Source organism: Nyctereutes procyonoides, unplaced genomic scaffold (assembly GCF_905146905.1).
Source record: "Nyctereutes procyonoides isolate TBG_1078 unplaced genomic scaffold, NYPRO_anot_genome, whole genome shotgun sequence".
Lineage (NCBI taxonomy): Eukaryota > Metazoa > Chordata > Mammalia > Carnivora > Canidae > Nyctereutes > Nyctereutes procyonoides.
In genome coordinates this window covers 14,945,725-14,961,797 of record NW_026575125.1, presented here as the reverse complement: position 1 = coordinate 14,961,797, position 16,073 = coordinate 14,945,725, and the positions used below count along the sequence as shown (strand labels likewise).

Genomic DNA, 16,073 nt, shown 5'->3' with positions numbered 1-16,073 from the left:
AGAAGCAGGCTCCATGCCGGGAGCCTGACGTGGGACTCGATCCCGGGACTCCAGGATCATGCCCTGGGCCAAAGGCAGGTGCGAAACCGCTGAGCCACGCAGGGATCCCCCTAAACCAGTCTTATAAGAAATGTCAAAAGGACTTCTTTAACTGGAAAATATCCATAATTAGACATAATAAAATTATTAATTAAAAGATGCAAAATATGACAACATATACATAAAACAGAAGAGGGAGTAAACAGAAAAAGGGGAATTTTTTTTAAGAATGCATTTGAAAAAAAAAAGAAAAAAAGAGAAAAAAGAAAAAAAGAAAAAAAAAGAATGCATTTGAAATTCGATGACAATAAATTAATATAGACCATTTACTTAGGATGCTATATAGGAACCACAAAAAATAAGAAAGCTAAACATAACACTATAGAAACTCATCAATCACAAAAAAAGAAAGCAAGAGAAAAAGAACAAGGAAGAAGTTCAAAAGCAACCAGAAAACAAATAACAAAAGGTAATAACTACACACCTATGAATAATTACTTTAAATGTAGATTGCTTTAAATGTAAATAATTACTTTAAATAATTACCTAAATGTTCTGATCAAAAGACATAGGGTGGTGGAATGGATAAAAAAAAGAAACACATCTATATGCTGTCTACAAGAAACTCACCTCAGACCTAAAGACACATACATACTGAAAATGAAGGAATGGAAAAACATTCACCACGCAAATGGAAGTGAAAATAAATGCTGGGGAAGCAATAATTATATTAGACAAAACAGACTTTAAAACAAATACTAGGGGATTCCTGGGTGGCTCAGCGGTTTCGCGCCTGCCTTTGGCCCAGGGCACGATCCTGGAGTCCCGGGATCGAGTCCCGCGTCGGGCTCCCAGCATGGAGCCTGTTTCTCCCTCTGCCTGTGTCTCTGCCTCTCTCTCTCTCTCTCTCTATCATAAATAAATAAAAATAAATCTTTCAAACAAACAAACAAACAAACAAACAAACACTAGGGCAGCCTGGGTGGCTCAGCGGTTTAGCACCACCTTTGGCCCAGGGCGTGATCCTGGAGACCCGGGATCCAGTCCCACATCGGGCTCCCTGCATGGAGCCTGCTTCTCCCTCTGCCTGTGTCTCTGCCTCTCTCTCTCTCTGTCTCTCAAGAATAAATAAATAAAATCTTCAAAAAACAAACAAACACTATAACAAGAGATAAAGAAGGGCATTACAGGGGCACCTGGGTGGCTCAGTCAGTTAAATGTACAGCTCTTGATTTTGACTCAGGTCATGATCTCAGGGTTGTAGGATCAAGCCCTGCATCAAGACCAGCATTGGGCTCCACACTGGGCATGGAGCCTGCTTAAGATTCTCTCTCTCCCTCTCCTTTGCTTGCTCATTCTTTTTTTTTTTAATTTTTATTTACTTATGACAGTCACAGAGAGAGAGAGAGAGAGGCAGAGACACAGGCAGAGGGAGAAGCAGGCTCCATGCACCAGGAGCCCGACGTGGGATTCGATCCCGGGTCTCCAGGATTGCGCCCTGGGCCAAAGGCAGGCGCGAAACCGCTGAGCCACCCAGGGATCCCTTGCTTGCTCATTCTTAAAAAAACACAAAAAGAAGAAGAAGAAGAAGAAGAAGAAGAAGAAGAAGAAGAAGAAGAAGAAGAAGAAGAAGGGCATGATATAATGATAAAGAGATCAATCCAGTAAGAGGCTATAAAATTGTAAATATCTATGTATCCAACATTAGAGCACCTAAATACATAAAGTAAATATTAACAAACATAAAAAGAGAAAATGATGGTAAAACTATACTAGTAGGGAAGTTTAACAACCCACTTACAACAATGGATGGATAATCTAGGCAGAAATTAAAGGAAACAATGTCACTGAATGACACATTGGACCACATGGACATTAACAGATATATACAGAACATTCCATCTAAAAACAACAGAATACACGTTCTTTTCAAGTGCATATGGAACATTCTCCAGATAGATCATATATTAGGCCACAAAACAAGTCTTGATAAATTTAAGAAGACTGAAATCATACCATGCATCTTTTTAAAAATAAAAATAGTACAAAACTAGAAATAAAGCACAAGAAAAAAATAGAAAAAACACAAACACATGCAGACTAGACAACATGTTACTAAGTAACTAATGGGTCAACAGTCCAAAACCTTTGGGACACAGACATAATGAAAGCAGTTCTAACAGGGAGATCTATAGACATACAGGCCTACCTCAAGAAACAAAAACCTCAAATAAATAATCTAACCTTATGTCAAAAGGAGCTAGAGAAATAACAAAGCCCAAGATGATTGGAAGAAAGGGAATAATACACATCAGAGCAGAAATAAATGACATAAAGACTAAAAGAGAGAGAGAGAGAGAGAAATCAATGAAAGTAAAAGCTGTTTTTTTAAAAAGATAAACAAAATTTATAAAGCCTTACCCACATTCAGCAAGAAAAAAAAGGACTCAAAATCAGAAACAAGAGAGATAAAACCATTGACACTATAAAAATATGAAGAATTACAAGAATACTACGCAAGTTTATATGCCAATGAATTAGACAATCTAAAGAAATTGATAAATTCCTAGAAACATACAATCTTCTAAAACTGAACCAGGAGGAAACAGAAAATCTGAACACATTACAGTAACAAAAATGAGTTGGTAATAAAAAAACTACCACAAAATAAAAATCCAGGGCCAGATGGATTCACAGGTGAATTTAACCAAACAATTAAAGAAGAGCTAATATCTATTCTCCTCAAATTATTCCAAAAAAATAGAAAAGGAAGGAAAGCTCCTAAGTATATTCTACAAGGCCAGCATTAACCTGATACCAAAACTAGACAAAGACCACAGAAAAAGAAGAAAAAGAAAATTACGAGCCAATATCCCTGATTAACATAGATGTAAAAATCATCAACAAAATATTAGCAAACCACATAAAACAATACATTAAAAAGATAATTCACCAAAACTGAAATTTATTCCATGGATGAAAGGATGGTTCAATATTCACGAATCAATGTGACACACCACGTCAACAAAATGAAGGTTAGAAATCATATGATTATTTCGGAAGATGCAGAAAAAGCGTTTGACAAAATTCAACATTCATTCATGATAAAAAAATTCTCAACAAAGTAGTATTAGAGAGAACATATCTCAACATTAATAAAGGCCAAATCTGAAAAATCCACAGCTAACATCATACTCAATTGTAAAACACTGGGAGCTTTTCCTCTAAGGTCAGGAACAAGACAAGGATGCATATTCTCACCACTTTTATCCAACATAGTACTGGAAGTCCTAGCCACAGCAATCAGACAAGAAAAAGAAGAGGAATCCATATTGGTAAAGAAGAAGTTAAAATGTCATTATTTGCAGATCACTTCATCCTATACATAGAAAGTCCTAGATACCACCAAAAAACTACAAGAATAAATGAATTCAGTAAAGCTGCAGGATACAAAATTAATACCCCCAAAATGGTAGCATTTCTATACACCAATAATGAAGTAGCCGAAAGAAATTGAGAAATTTACAATTGCACCAAAGGATATCTCAGAATAAATTTAACAAAAGAGGTTAAAGATCTGTACTCCAAAAACTATAAAATACTAATGAAATAAACTCAAGATGATACAAATGGAAAGATATTCCATGCTCTTGGATTAGAAGAATATTGTTAAAATATCCATATTACCCAATCTACAGAGTCAATGCAATCTCTATCAAAATGCCAACAGTAATTTTCACAAAACTAGAACAAGTAATACTAAAATTTGCATGAACTGCAAAAGACTTCAAGTAGCCAAAGCAAGAAAAGAAGAAAAAAGCTGGAGGTATCACAATTCCAGGTTTCAAGACATACTGCAAAGTTTAGTAAGAAAATGGCATGATACCAACACAAAACAAGACACATAGATCAATATAATAGGATAGAGAGCCCAGAAATAAATTCATAGCTATATGTTCACCCCTCTGTCCAATCTATGACAAAGAAGGCAAGACAATGGAGAAAAGACAGTCTCTTCAAGAAATGGTGTTGGGAAAACTGGATAGTTCTACATGTAAAAGAATCAAACCAGACTTTTTCTTTTTCCTTAAACATTTTTTATCTGCTCATTTGAGAGAGAGAAACCAAGAACACGAGCAGGGGGTAGTGTTAGAGGAAAAGGGAGAAGCAGACTACCCACTGAGCAGGGAGCCCACCACTGGGCTCAATCCCATGACCCTGGGATCATGACCTGAGCCGAAGTCAGATACTTAACCAACTGAGCCACCCAGGCGCCCTGAAACCAGACCACTTTTTAATACCATACACAGAAATAAACTCAGAATGGATTAAAGACCTAAATGTGAGACGTGTAACCATAAAAATCCTAGAGAAGAGCACAGGCAGTAATTTCTCTGATGTCAGCTGCAGCAACATTTTTCTAGATATGTCTCCTGAGGCAAGGGAAACAAAGCAAAAATAAACTATTGGAACTATATCAAAGTAAAAATCTTCTGCACAGTGAAGGAAACCATCAGCCAAACAAAAAGACAACCTCCTGAATGAGAGGATATATTTGCAAATGACATATCTGATAAGGGGTTAATATCCAAAAAATATAAAGACCCTGTACAACTCAATACCAAAAACCAACAACAACAACTCAATTTAAAACTGGGCAGAAGACCTGAATAGACTTTTAAAGAAAATATCCAGATGGCCAACAGACACATGAAAAGATGCTCAATATCACTTATCATCAGGGAAATATGTACATTAAAACCTCAATGAGAGGTCATCACACACCTGTCAGAATGGCTAGGCTCAAAAACAGAAGTAATAAGTACTGGCAAGGATGTGGAGAAAAAGGAACCCTCATACACTATTGGTAGGAATGCAAATCGGCAAAGCCACTGTGGAAAACAGTATGGAGGTTCCTTGAAAAATTAAAAATAGAACTACAATATGATCCCAGAATTCCAATACTGGGTATTTACCCAAAGAAAACAAAAATACTACTTCAAAAAGATATATGCACCCCTATGTTTATTGCATCATTATTTACATAGCTGTGTTATGGAAGCAATCTAAGTATCCACTGATAGATAAATGGATAAGGAAGATGTGGGACACACGTGTGTGTGTGTGTGTGTGTGTGTGTGTGTGTGTGTGTGTGTGTATACATACATCCAATGGCATATTATGCAGCCACAAAAGAGAATGAGATTGTGCCATTTGAGACAACATGGATGGACCTAGAGGGTACTATCCTAAGTGAAATAAGTCAGACTAAGACAAATGTATGATTTCACTCATAAGTGGAATCTAAAAGAAAAGACAAATGAATAAACAAACAAAAAGCAGAATCAAACATATAAATACAGAGAATAAGCTGATGGTTGCCAGAGGGAGGGGGGACCATGTTGGACAAAATGGGTGAAGGAGAAGGGGAGGTACAGGCTTCCAGTTCCAGAATGAGTCATGGGAATAGAAGTCACAGCATAAGGCATACAGTCAATGCTACTGTAATGGGAATCATTAGGACAGATGGTGGGTACACTTTGTTGAATCACTACACTGTACAACCGAAACTAATGTAACATTGTGTGTCAACTATACTCAAATTAAAAAATTAGAGATTAAAAATAAATACAGGGGCACCTGAGTGGCTCAGTGGTTGAGCATCTGCCTTTGACCCAGGGCATGATCCCGGGGTCCTGGGATCGAGTCCAGCATTGGGCTCCCCATAGGGAGCCTGCTTCTCCCTCTGCCTTCTCTGCCTCTCTCTGTGAATAAATAAATCTTTTAAAAAATAAATAGATACATACATATTATGAAAGTAAAAAAGCAAATATGGATATATTTACAACATAAAATACAAGAATCTTCATATGGCACAGGTAACATGACAAAGTCAACAGACAATAGATGTGGACAAAAATTTCTAACACAAATGACAAGGGGTTGATTTCTATACTATACAAAAGTATCTTACTAACTGATAGGATGAAGAGCTCAAAAGAAAAAATGAGCAAAAAATATGAATATACAACCCACAGAACAGCATGTCCAAACACATGAAGCGATGTCTAAATTCTGTAGTAGAGAATATAAATTAAAGAACTTATATCATTTTATACCCATCAGAGTCACAAAACAGAACTATAACATTTAATGCTGGTAGAGATGAAGGAGAAGGGAATTTTCATACATTAACTGATGAAAATGGCATTACCACAGAATTTTAGGAAGATAATACAACAACAGTTCTTAATTTTAAAAGACAATTACTATACTAATCAGCAATTCAGCCTCTTGCAATCTGTCCAATTAGTAGGGATGGATTAGTACCCCTATGTAGGGACATACATTCAATATTCATTGCAGCTTTGCTTTAGGGCCCTCTGCCTATGTCTCTGCCTCTCTTTGTGTCACTCATGAATAAATAAACAAAACCTTAAAAAAAAAACAGGCTGGCTGAATCAAGGATGGCCCTCCATAGCTCTCAATTATTATATGGCCATTAAAAAGAAAAATTAGTGAGGCACCTGGCTGGCTCAGTTGGTTAGGCACCTGCGTTTGCTCAGGTCATGATCTTGGGGTCCTGGAATGGAGCCTGAAGTTGGGCTCCCTGCTCAGCAGGAAGCCTGCTTTTCCCTCTCTCTCTGCCCCTCCCCTCTGCTTGTGTTCTCTCTCTCTCTCTCAAATAAATAAAATCTTAAAAAAAAATAAAAAAGAAAAGAAAAATTAGTGAACAAAAATGTCCATGGTATCACGGTCCATAATTACCCCAAAGTCTCTCAATAGTAGAGTGGATAAATAAATTTTGGTATATTAACACAACAGGGTATTAGAGAATAACCAGAATGAACAAACTACAATTACATACAACAACCTTATGAATGTCATAAATATAAAGTTGTACAAAGGAGTAGATACTGAATGATTCCACATATACAAAGCCAGCTAAAAAATATCTGTGCGGTCACAAATCACAGTGATAGTTACACTTGGATGGGGTAGAGGGGAGAAACATGGAGGGAAGCATGAGGGGGATTCTGGGATACTGGTCATGTTCTAATTCTTGATCTGGGTGGTTACATGGGTGTATTCATTTTGGAAGTTCACCAAGCAGTACACTCATGATGTGTGCATTCAAAAAAGAGTAAGAATTAGAGGCATTACAATTTGTAGGGATTTCAGCGAGGTATTATTGGTTGAGAAAAGCAGAATGCAGAAAAATATATATAATAACCCATTTTTATACAGTATGCAATAATTAAACATCTTACATATTACTGTGAATGTAAATATATGATCGTATGAGGATATAGGTCTTTATAGGATCATATGGGACAAAAATATGGAGGCCATCTAATGGGTTCACATGGCTTCCCTAGGTGAGGGAGAAAGGATGATGAAGGCCATGCTTATGTTATGGAGGAAAAAAAGGGGCCCCTGTTTATTTTTAAAAAATGTATAATATCCCATTTATGTAAAATAATTTAAAAACATTAAAGAGGAAAGTTATTTAGAGAGAAGTTCTACCAAAGTTTAACAATTGAGACTCACTAAATGACAATATTGCATAATTCCAGCACCATGGCATATTGTGAACAACAATCATATTCCAAGTAAAAATATGAAGTCTCAAGATTATTAACAAACTGCAGTAGATACCAAAATCTGTTTGCTTCTAGCAATATGGTGGACTCAGACAAGTTGAAAATCCTTTTACCATAATCACCTAGAAGTACTGGGTAAAATGTAACATAATTATTTGAAATGTGCAGCTAAGCTCACAAAAAATAAAAGCAAATCCCCAGGTGCCAGAAACAAAGAGGCAAGGTAGAAAGCAAGGGGTGAGTGCTTTGTGCTAATGGGGGAGGGTATTTGTCTCCAGAACCCAGGGGTTTGGTGTTAATTTCCACACAAGCGTAGTAAATGAAGCTTTGGAGGTAGGGAATTGGAACGGAGTATTTTGCATAAAGCCAAGACCCTTAAAGGAGTCTTTTATTTATGAAAAGATTTAAAAACAAGAGCAACCACAGGACATGGGGCTTTGGGTGGGAAAAAAAGAAAAGCTCTGTGAGAATTCAAAACCACAGGACCACAATTCACATTGCTTTTACTCTACCCACATAGTTCAGAAACTCCAGACTAAAGAGGAACAGAATTATTCCTCAAGCAGTGACACTACCACGGCCCAAGGCAGAAAGCAAACAAAAAAACTTCTCTGAAGAGTTGCGCCCACATCCCAAATATGATGGGATTTTACATAGGAAAAAAAAAAACCCACAAGCCCTACTAAGGAGGAGTTCAGAAGAAAAAACAGCCAAGCCTTTGAGGGCTGATCAAGAGTCTGCACATACAATTATACCCTCAGGAACGCTAAATACAGAGAGATAGCCAGAAAGAGATTATCAAAGAAATGCATATAAAATGAAGACTAGAAAGGAAGAAAACAAATCCTCATAGAACTAAACCCTATGAACGAAAGAGCCAGCAGAATTGAAAAAAAATTAAATAGGAGAAAGCCCATCATGTATCTCGGAATAAATCTTTTTGAAAAGACTGTAGCAGTAATGAAAAATTCCTTATTAAAAGACATTAGAGAAGACTGAAATGATTGGAAAAAAAATATCCCAACCGTGTTTATGGATAGGGAGACTTGATATATAGCAAAGACGTCAATTCTCTCCAGGTTCATCTATAAACTTAAGGCAGTTCCCAGCAAAATCCAACAGGAGATTTCATAGAAATCCTAAAATGTACACAGAGGATTCAAGGAACAATGAAAATTGGAAGACTAAAGATGGGGGTGGGGCTCACGGGAAGACTAAGCTGTAGTGTTTAAGTACATGAGCTCATTTGTGAGGGGACAGAGCAAGGAGACGTAGCTTAGAAGCAGAGCTTACATAGGACAGAGGTGGCATTTCAAATTAGTGGGAATGAACTATTCAACACCTGGTGCCTCCACATCACACCCCAAAATCATTTACGGTGGATGCAGGAGTTACAGGCTCTTGAAAAGCACTTTAAAAAAAAAAAAATTTTGGAGCATTTGGTTGATTCTCATTATTTGTAGCACTTGTGTTCTAGGTTAGGACGGTGACCACTGGTTTTGTGAATGCTGAAGCACTGCTTCCGGGGAGCACAGGGCTTGGGCCCTGCAGCCTCTGGTCACAAGATTTTCATCAATTGATCAGAAACAGACCTGGTTTTATGGAAGACACCTCACTTCATCCATGTAGCTGATTCACAGGGAACTCGGGCCAGCAGAGGTCTACCTCACACTGGAAGGAGGCTTAGCTAACACACCTGTTTCCTCCCAATGCCCCCCCCCACCTCCCCACTTCCCCCATTGCCTCCGCCTCCCCACATCCCCCATTGTCCCTCATCCCAATTTCCTGTCCCACCTCAGGGCCTTCTGGCACTTAGGAACAACACTAGAAAGCACATCAACACTACATTTGAGGATCAGTTTAACCAGTGAAATCACCAACACAAAGCACAGAAATACCAAAAAAATGGGGCACCAAATACACGGTGAGAAGGACGCTTGTTTACGGTATGAGAGCTAAACAGCAAGGCAGGGCATCACCTTGTTTGACCTCAGCTGGTACATGTTTGACTCAAAATTTCACTACCTTGCACACGGGCACCATAAATATTGATTTTGGGTTACAAATTTCAGTGAGTAGGTGACTTTGCAAATACAGAATCTGCAAATAATAAGCAGTGACTGTATCTTTGTATTGCCAGGATTGGAGAGAGTATTTGTTTTTGGACAAAATGCAAAAAGCACAAATTATAATGGAAAAGACTGGCACACTGGTTAAGTTGAATTTAAAACTTGTGCTTGGGCCTTGCAGATGCGGCCCCAGAGCCTTGCGCACCACCCAGCCAGCGTCAACCCCTCTGAATTCTTTGATATCACTGTAGACTGTGCTTGGCCCGCGTCTCCTATGAGCTGTTTGCAGACAAAGTTCCAATGACAGTAGAGAACTTATGTACTCTGAGCACTGGGGAGGAAGGATTTGGTTATAAAGGTTCCTGCTTCCACAGGATTGTTCTGGAATTTCTGTGCCAGGGTGGTGACTTCACATGTCACAATGGCACTGGTAGCCAGTCCATCTATGGGGAGAAATTTGATGAGAATTTCATCCTGAAGCACACGGGTTCTGGCATCTTGTCCGTGGCAAATGCTGGACCCAACACAAACAATTCCTAGTTTTTCATCTGCACTGCCAAGCCTGAGTGGTTGGATGGCAAGCATGTGGTCTTTGGCAAGGTGAGAGAGGGCAGGAATATTGTGGAAGCCATGGAACGCTTTGGGTCCAGGAATGGCAAGACTGGCAAACCAGCAAGGTCAGCATGGACAGATCTAATAAATTTGACTTGTGTATCTTAACTACCAGACCCTTCCTTCTGTAGTTCAAGAGGGTACCCCTTCACCCCTATCTGCTAAAAATATCCTATAATCTTTGTGCACCCGCTGAGGCTCTATGGGTTCCATATTTTCCTTATTCCCTTTCAAGCCTAGCTGGATTGCAGTTAAGTTTATAATTAGGAAACAAAAACTAAACCAAAAAAAAAAAAAGACTTTTGCTTAAAAATATGTGTCAGAATGAAACTTAAAACCTGCATTACTATACTGTCCACCTGAAACTAAGATAACACTATATGCTAACTAACTGGAATTAACATAAAAACTTAAAAATAGGGGATCCCTGGGTGGCTCAGTGGTTTGGCACCTGCCTTGGGCCCAGGGCATGATCCTGGAGTCCCAGGATCAAGTCCCGCATCAGGCTCCCTGCATGGAGCCTGCTTCTCCTTCTGCCTGTGTCTCTGCCTCCCTCTCTCTGTGTGTCTCTTAGAAATAAATAAATAAATAAATAAATAAATAAATAAATAAATAAATAAATAAATAAAATCTTTTAAAAAGAACCCCAAGAATAAATAACCAAATAATATTTAGGAAGCAAAAAAATAAAGATTCATCCTCGATGGCCAGTGATTGGACATTTCTTAAAACCACTATCCTGAGATTATCAGTGGATTTTTACATGAGATAATGGGGCAGAAGCTCTGCATACATCAGGTTGTCCACATTCAGAGGACTCATCAAGATTCTGTTCTTTTGGGAACCACTCTCAGTATGAACTTCTGTGTAAATTGGGGAGATACACACACACACACACACACACACACCAGTAGAAGGGGCTTATATAAACATGGGGGCTGGTTAAGCAGGCTCTGTGGACGCCCTACCTGGTGCTGGAGATTGAAGTCCACTGGGCAGGTAGTCAGGAGGAGGGGAAGATGCAAAGCTGGTTCAGACCTACAAGCACAAGGTGGCACCCCATGGGAACCGACTGAAGACTGAGTCCATTCTTAACCGTCTCTGACGTTGGTGATGGGGTCATCCTGCAGAAGCCAGGGCCCTTCATCAAGGAGCTAACACATACCTGGCTCAGGAATCAAAGAAGCTGACAGAGGATCCAGGGGAAACTTAGAGCAATTGCAGGCCACTTCAGGCCAACAAAGTGACTCAGCAGTTCAGCAACAGTGTGTGCGAGCTACACTCTAGCCGCTACTTGCCTTTGCCTTCCCAATCACTCAAGGATCTCCCTGGCCACCTACCTTAACCAGAAACATACAAGAATGGGAATTCTGAGAAATGCAGTTCAGCCTAGCCAAATTGTCACATTGCAAAGCCATCACAGTCTTTAACGGCTATGTCTCTTCAGACCCTCCTCTTGTTCTCGAGTTAGCTTTAGTAAATTACATTTTTCTCTAGGAAACAGTCCATTCACCTATTTTTAAAAATGGTAGCTCACAGTATTCTTGTAAACTATTTTTAGCAATTTCTGGTAGAGCTACAATTATAGCCCTTTTCACTCATTAATATGGTTATCTTCTTATGTTGTTTCTAGTTCAATTGCATTATGATCAGAGAATGTAGTATCTTTGGTTGCTTGGTATTTGAGATGTTTTGAGGTCTAATACATGATCAATTTTTATAAATGTTCCGTGTGTGCTTGAAAACAATGTGTATTCTCTAAATGTGTGATTCCAGAGTACACACACACACACACACACACACACACAATTAGGTAGATTAATTTGGTTGTCCAAAAGTCTATACACTATTTTATTATATACAGTCAATTCCTGACATAGGTACATTAAAAATCTCCCTGTATCAATTTCTCCTAGTAGTTGCATCAATTTTTGCATTATAAGTTTTAAAGCTCTGTTATTAGATGCATATACATTTATAATTCTTCTATCTTCCTGGTGAATCATTCCTCTTAACATTCAGTAATGACCCCCTTTTATCCCTAACATTTTTTGCCTCAAAGTCTATCCTGTCCGTCATTAGTATTGCGACGGTTTTCATTATGCTCTTTTTTCCTCGCCCCCTAGGGGTTTCTTTTACTTTCTTGCCAGCTCAGATGTGTATTTAAAAAAGATATTTGTTATATTTTATCCATTGTTCCTGGTGTGTGTTCCAGACAGAGTTGTAGGATATCTAACCTGGCCTATTGATAGATTCTGAGGTTCTCAAAATTAGGAAAAAAATGAAACACATACTTGCCTTTAAAGAGAAATCTATTATGTTTGATATGCAATCAGAATAGCAGAATAAATTGCACAATGTATGCATTACCAAGGCCCCATCTCACCAATGAAAGTGTCAAACCATATTAACTGTAGGGCTTAATCTGAATTGTATTTACTTTGTGTCTCCAACAGACAAGAAAAAAATAGGTTTTATCAAACAATACACTCCCACAGCTTCCCCCAAGGATCTGATACAGCGCCCAACCCTCAAGGGAGGTTCCCCCACGATTGAGAATCACCAGTTTGTGGTCTCCAAAGAAGATTCCGTTTAAAGATGGAAATATTTTATTCCATTAATGGTTTGGTATTCCTCCTCCCATCCCTGAGTCACTCACACATGTTGCACTTTTCACTGGTGCTCTGTGGGTTCCTCTCAACACATTTCCAAATTGCTCTGGTCTCCTTGTCCAAGAGGCCAACAGTAGGCTCAAACCAGTTTCTACCCAGCAATGTGTGAGTCCTAACACTGGAGCCAAATCCTATCAGCTGACATTTAAGCTAGTCTTATCAATTACAGCCTTCTGGGGACTTCGAAAACCCATGCTATATACATCTGCTCGTGGATGAATGGGGGTCTACTTTACTACTAATTATGAATTACAAGGGTTGTGGAAAAGATGGCATCAGTGATTTGGGCCCAACAGTTTACAAGGAGGGATAACTAATTCTTGTTAAGCAAGTTTGCTATCTGATTTGTTCACATTATCCAATTTATGTACTACATAGAAAGCCTTTAGAAACTCATTAAAGTCAATGCTTCCATCTTTGTTTAAGTCCATTCTTTCGGCGAGGTCATCAATTTGAAAGTCATCAATATGAATGCTGTAGTGACTATTGAAGAGTTTCCACATGGCACGAAATTCTTCCATGGAAATCAGGCCTAAGTGAATATAGAAGAAGGCTGTGAGTGGTGTAGTTTTAAGACCCCCCTAATGGAGGGGTGGGGAAGCTGTAGTGATTGAATAGTCCCAATGAAAAGCTCACTCACATGCTCCACCATCAAGACACCGAAGGAAATAGAAAAGTCAGACTGTCAGTATAAAAAACAATATGTCACTTTCAACTACCAAGTGATCCTGAGATTATTCCAAACTGGAATGAGTATACACCGAAGGGATGGGGGTAGACTGTGGTCTGTGGGACTCTGGTGGGACAGAAATTACAAGATCTAAAATCTAAGGGAAGGGACATCAAAGCAGAGGGAGAAGATACCCTCGCCCTCAATAAGAGGATTGCAAACAATGGCTCTGTCAAGTTTTATAGGCAATGGTTTACTTTCATATTTTGATTATTGACTTTTTGGTGTTCAATGATCTCTGCAGTTAGGGATTATCTGATTTTTTTTTTTAGAGTTTGAAAATAAGTAATTGTGCCTCAAAGCCAAGCAAAAATGAGTTTTCACGACCCTGAGCCCCAAAAACAGAATCAGAAGTCCAAGAATGATTTTTTATTGCCAGGAGTAACCACTATGTTTAAATGGCCAGGAAATGATCTTTTCATCTGTACTGGTGACTTATAAAAGGTCCTGTTCTTGTCTCATAGATACAGAGGCCTATAGGACCCAGAAGGTCTTGAATACATTTTGTGGACAAAGTAAAATAATAATAATATTAAACATGAGTTTATTCCTCCCACTGAGTTAAATCAAGTTTGGACGAAGAATGCAACAGATAAAAACAGTTCTGCTTTCCGAGAAACAGATTAGCCTTTGTTTTCTACTTCTACTAATCAAAGCGTATTTACCTGAGTGATCAGAGTCAATGACGTTAAAGATGATTTGCAGGTCAGATCGGTATCTGTACAGAGTTTCAATTAGAGTCGACTGAGCCTAAAATAAAGATGTTCTCAGTGTTAAAGAGAGAATTAATAACACAGGTCAATTTTAGTAAATGTAACAGATGCAAAACATTATTACCAATTCAACATTGGTGATTTAGAAAGCAAGTGCAAACTGCGTTCGACAGGGAACAGGGCCCAAGCCCATCAGAAGGGGGGGGAACAAGAACAGCCAACATTTACTGAGAACGCCGGAGTGTGGGCTCTGTGCTGAGAGTTTTCAATGGGTCATTCTATTCAGTCCTCAACCAGAGCCTCAAAGAATAGAACTATTATTATGGCCATTCTACAGATTAGAAAACAGAGAGGTAAAGTAAGTCTTCCAAGGTTCACATAACTAGTAAATGGGATCTGACTGTCAGCTGCCTGAAGCCAAGGCCTATGAATTTGGTAACCATGGTAAACTGCCTTTTAAGTGAAGCCAAAAGCCTCTTTCGTGTGGATATTTTACTCTCCCACTGAACTTTCCTTTTCTTCTCTTACCTTCTCATCTCCCCTGCAAACAATCACCCCACTCTTGGTTCCCATCAGCTCCCTTCCAGCCCTATGTTAGAACTAATTGCCAAAGGGTTGTTAACTAATAAGTATGGGGGGGGGTAGGTGGTAACTCTCCCTGGGGTATTACCGTTTTAAAAGGACAGTCTAAATTCTATAAATCTTTAAGGCATAAAATGTCATGTCAGCAAGTCTATACTCTTACAGTTTAATAGGGACTCTGTTGAGTATGTTAAGGGGAGAGTAGTATAAAAGAATGGAAGTCATATCTGCCCTTCTGTTGGACAGCATATCAGATAAGAATCATATATTTGACATGGATTTGCTTGCAGCTTTTCCTCCTTTTTCCATTTTGCCTATCCTTAGAAGGCACAATTTCCCCACGTGGATCACAATGTACCTGGGACAGCCCCCTCAGGCCTTTCCCAAAACTGTTCCACCCATCCATTAGTTGATTCCCACTTCTCAACTTTTCAAAGGACTAAGCTCTTAAGGGTGTTTTGCTCCAGCCACTTTTGTTTTGTTTTGTTTGTTTTTTAAGAGAGAGAGAGAACACATTCACAACAGGATGAGGGCTGGGGAGTAGCAGAGGGAGAGAGAGAATTTCAGAGTCCTTACTGAGTGAGGAGCTCAGTGTGGGGCTTGATCCCACCATCCATGAGATCATGACCTGAGCTGAAACCAAGAGTCCAATGCTTAACCGACTGAGCCACCCAGGTGCCCCATCACTCCAGCCAGATTTTAGCTGGGGCTACGTTTCACTTGCCTCTTTCACAGGTTTCTGAATGTGGATATCCTCGAAGCTGGACATGTAGTTGATATTTCCATTTTTGTCTATAGTTACCAGATGTGGACTCAGGGATCTCCATGGTAAGTTCAGTCCCAAAATGTTCTCCATGGAAAAAGCCCACTGGCCCATAGGAAGTTTTCCTAACAACAACAAAGCCCATATCATTGGTTAATAATTTGATAAAGAAATTCAACCTACTTGGCAGAGCCAGTGAGCAGCCTGGGATTTTGAGGCCTGGGTGCATCTTGTTTCCATTTGTGATTTGTCCCACCAGGCACCACAGCTCTGGTGTATAATTTAGTAA

At 39.0% G+C, this 16,073-nt stretch overlaps 1 protein-coding gene and 1 pseudogene across 1 annotated transcript in view; one reads left to right on the top strand and one right to left on the bottom strand.

The window, feature by feature from the left end:
• Positions 1 to 5,438: 5,438 nt before the first annotated feature.
• Positions 5,439 to 12,920, top strand: LOC129517828 (peptidyl-prolyl cis-trans isomerase A-like; annotated as a pseudogene).
• The window catches only part of PPEF1 (protein phosphatase with EF-hand domain 1), a 75,601-nt gene continuing 71,754 nt past the window's right edge, over positions 12,227 to 16,073 (bottom strand). Inside the window, exons 13-15 of the mRNA XM_055338313.1 lie at positions 15,746 to 15,909; positions 14,392 to 14,476; positions 12,227 to 13,528 (exon numbers count right to left, since the gene is read on the bottom strand). Of these exons, the coding sequence (XP_055194288.1) occupies positions 13,320 to 13,528; positions 14,392 to 14,476; positions 15,746 to 15,909 (458 nt within the window). The 3' untranslated portion in view covers positions 12,227 to 13,319. The remainder of the gene's footprint in view (positions 13,529 to 14,391; positions 14,477 to 15,745; positions 15,910 to 16,073) is intronic.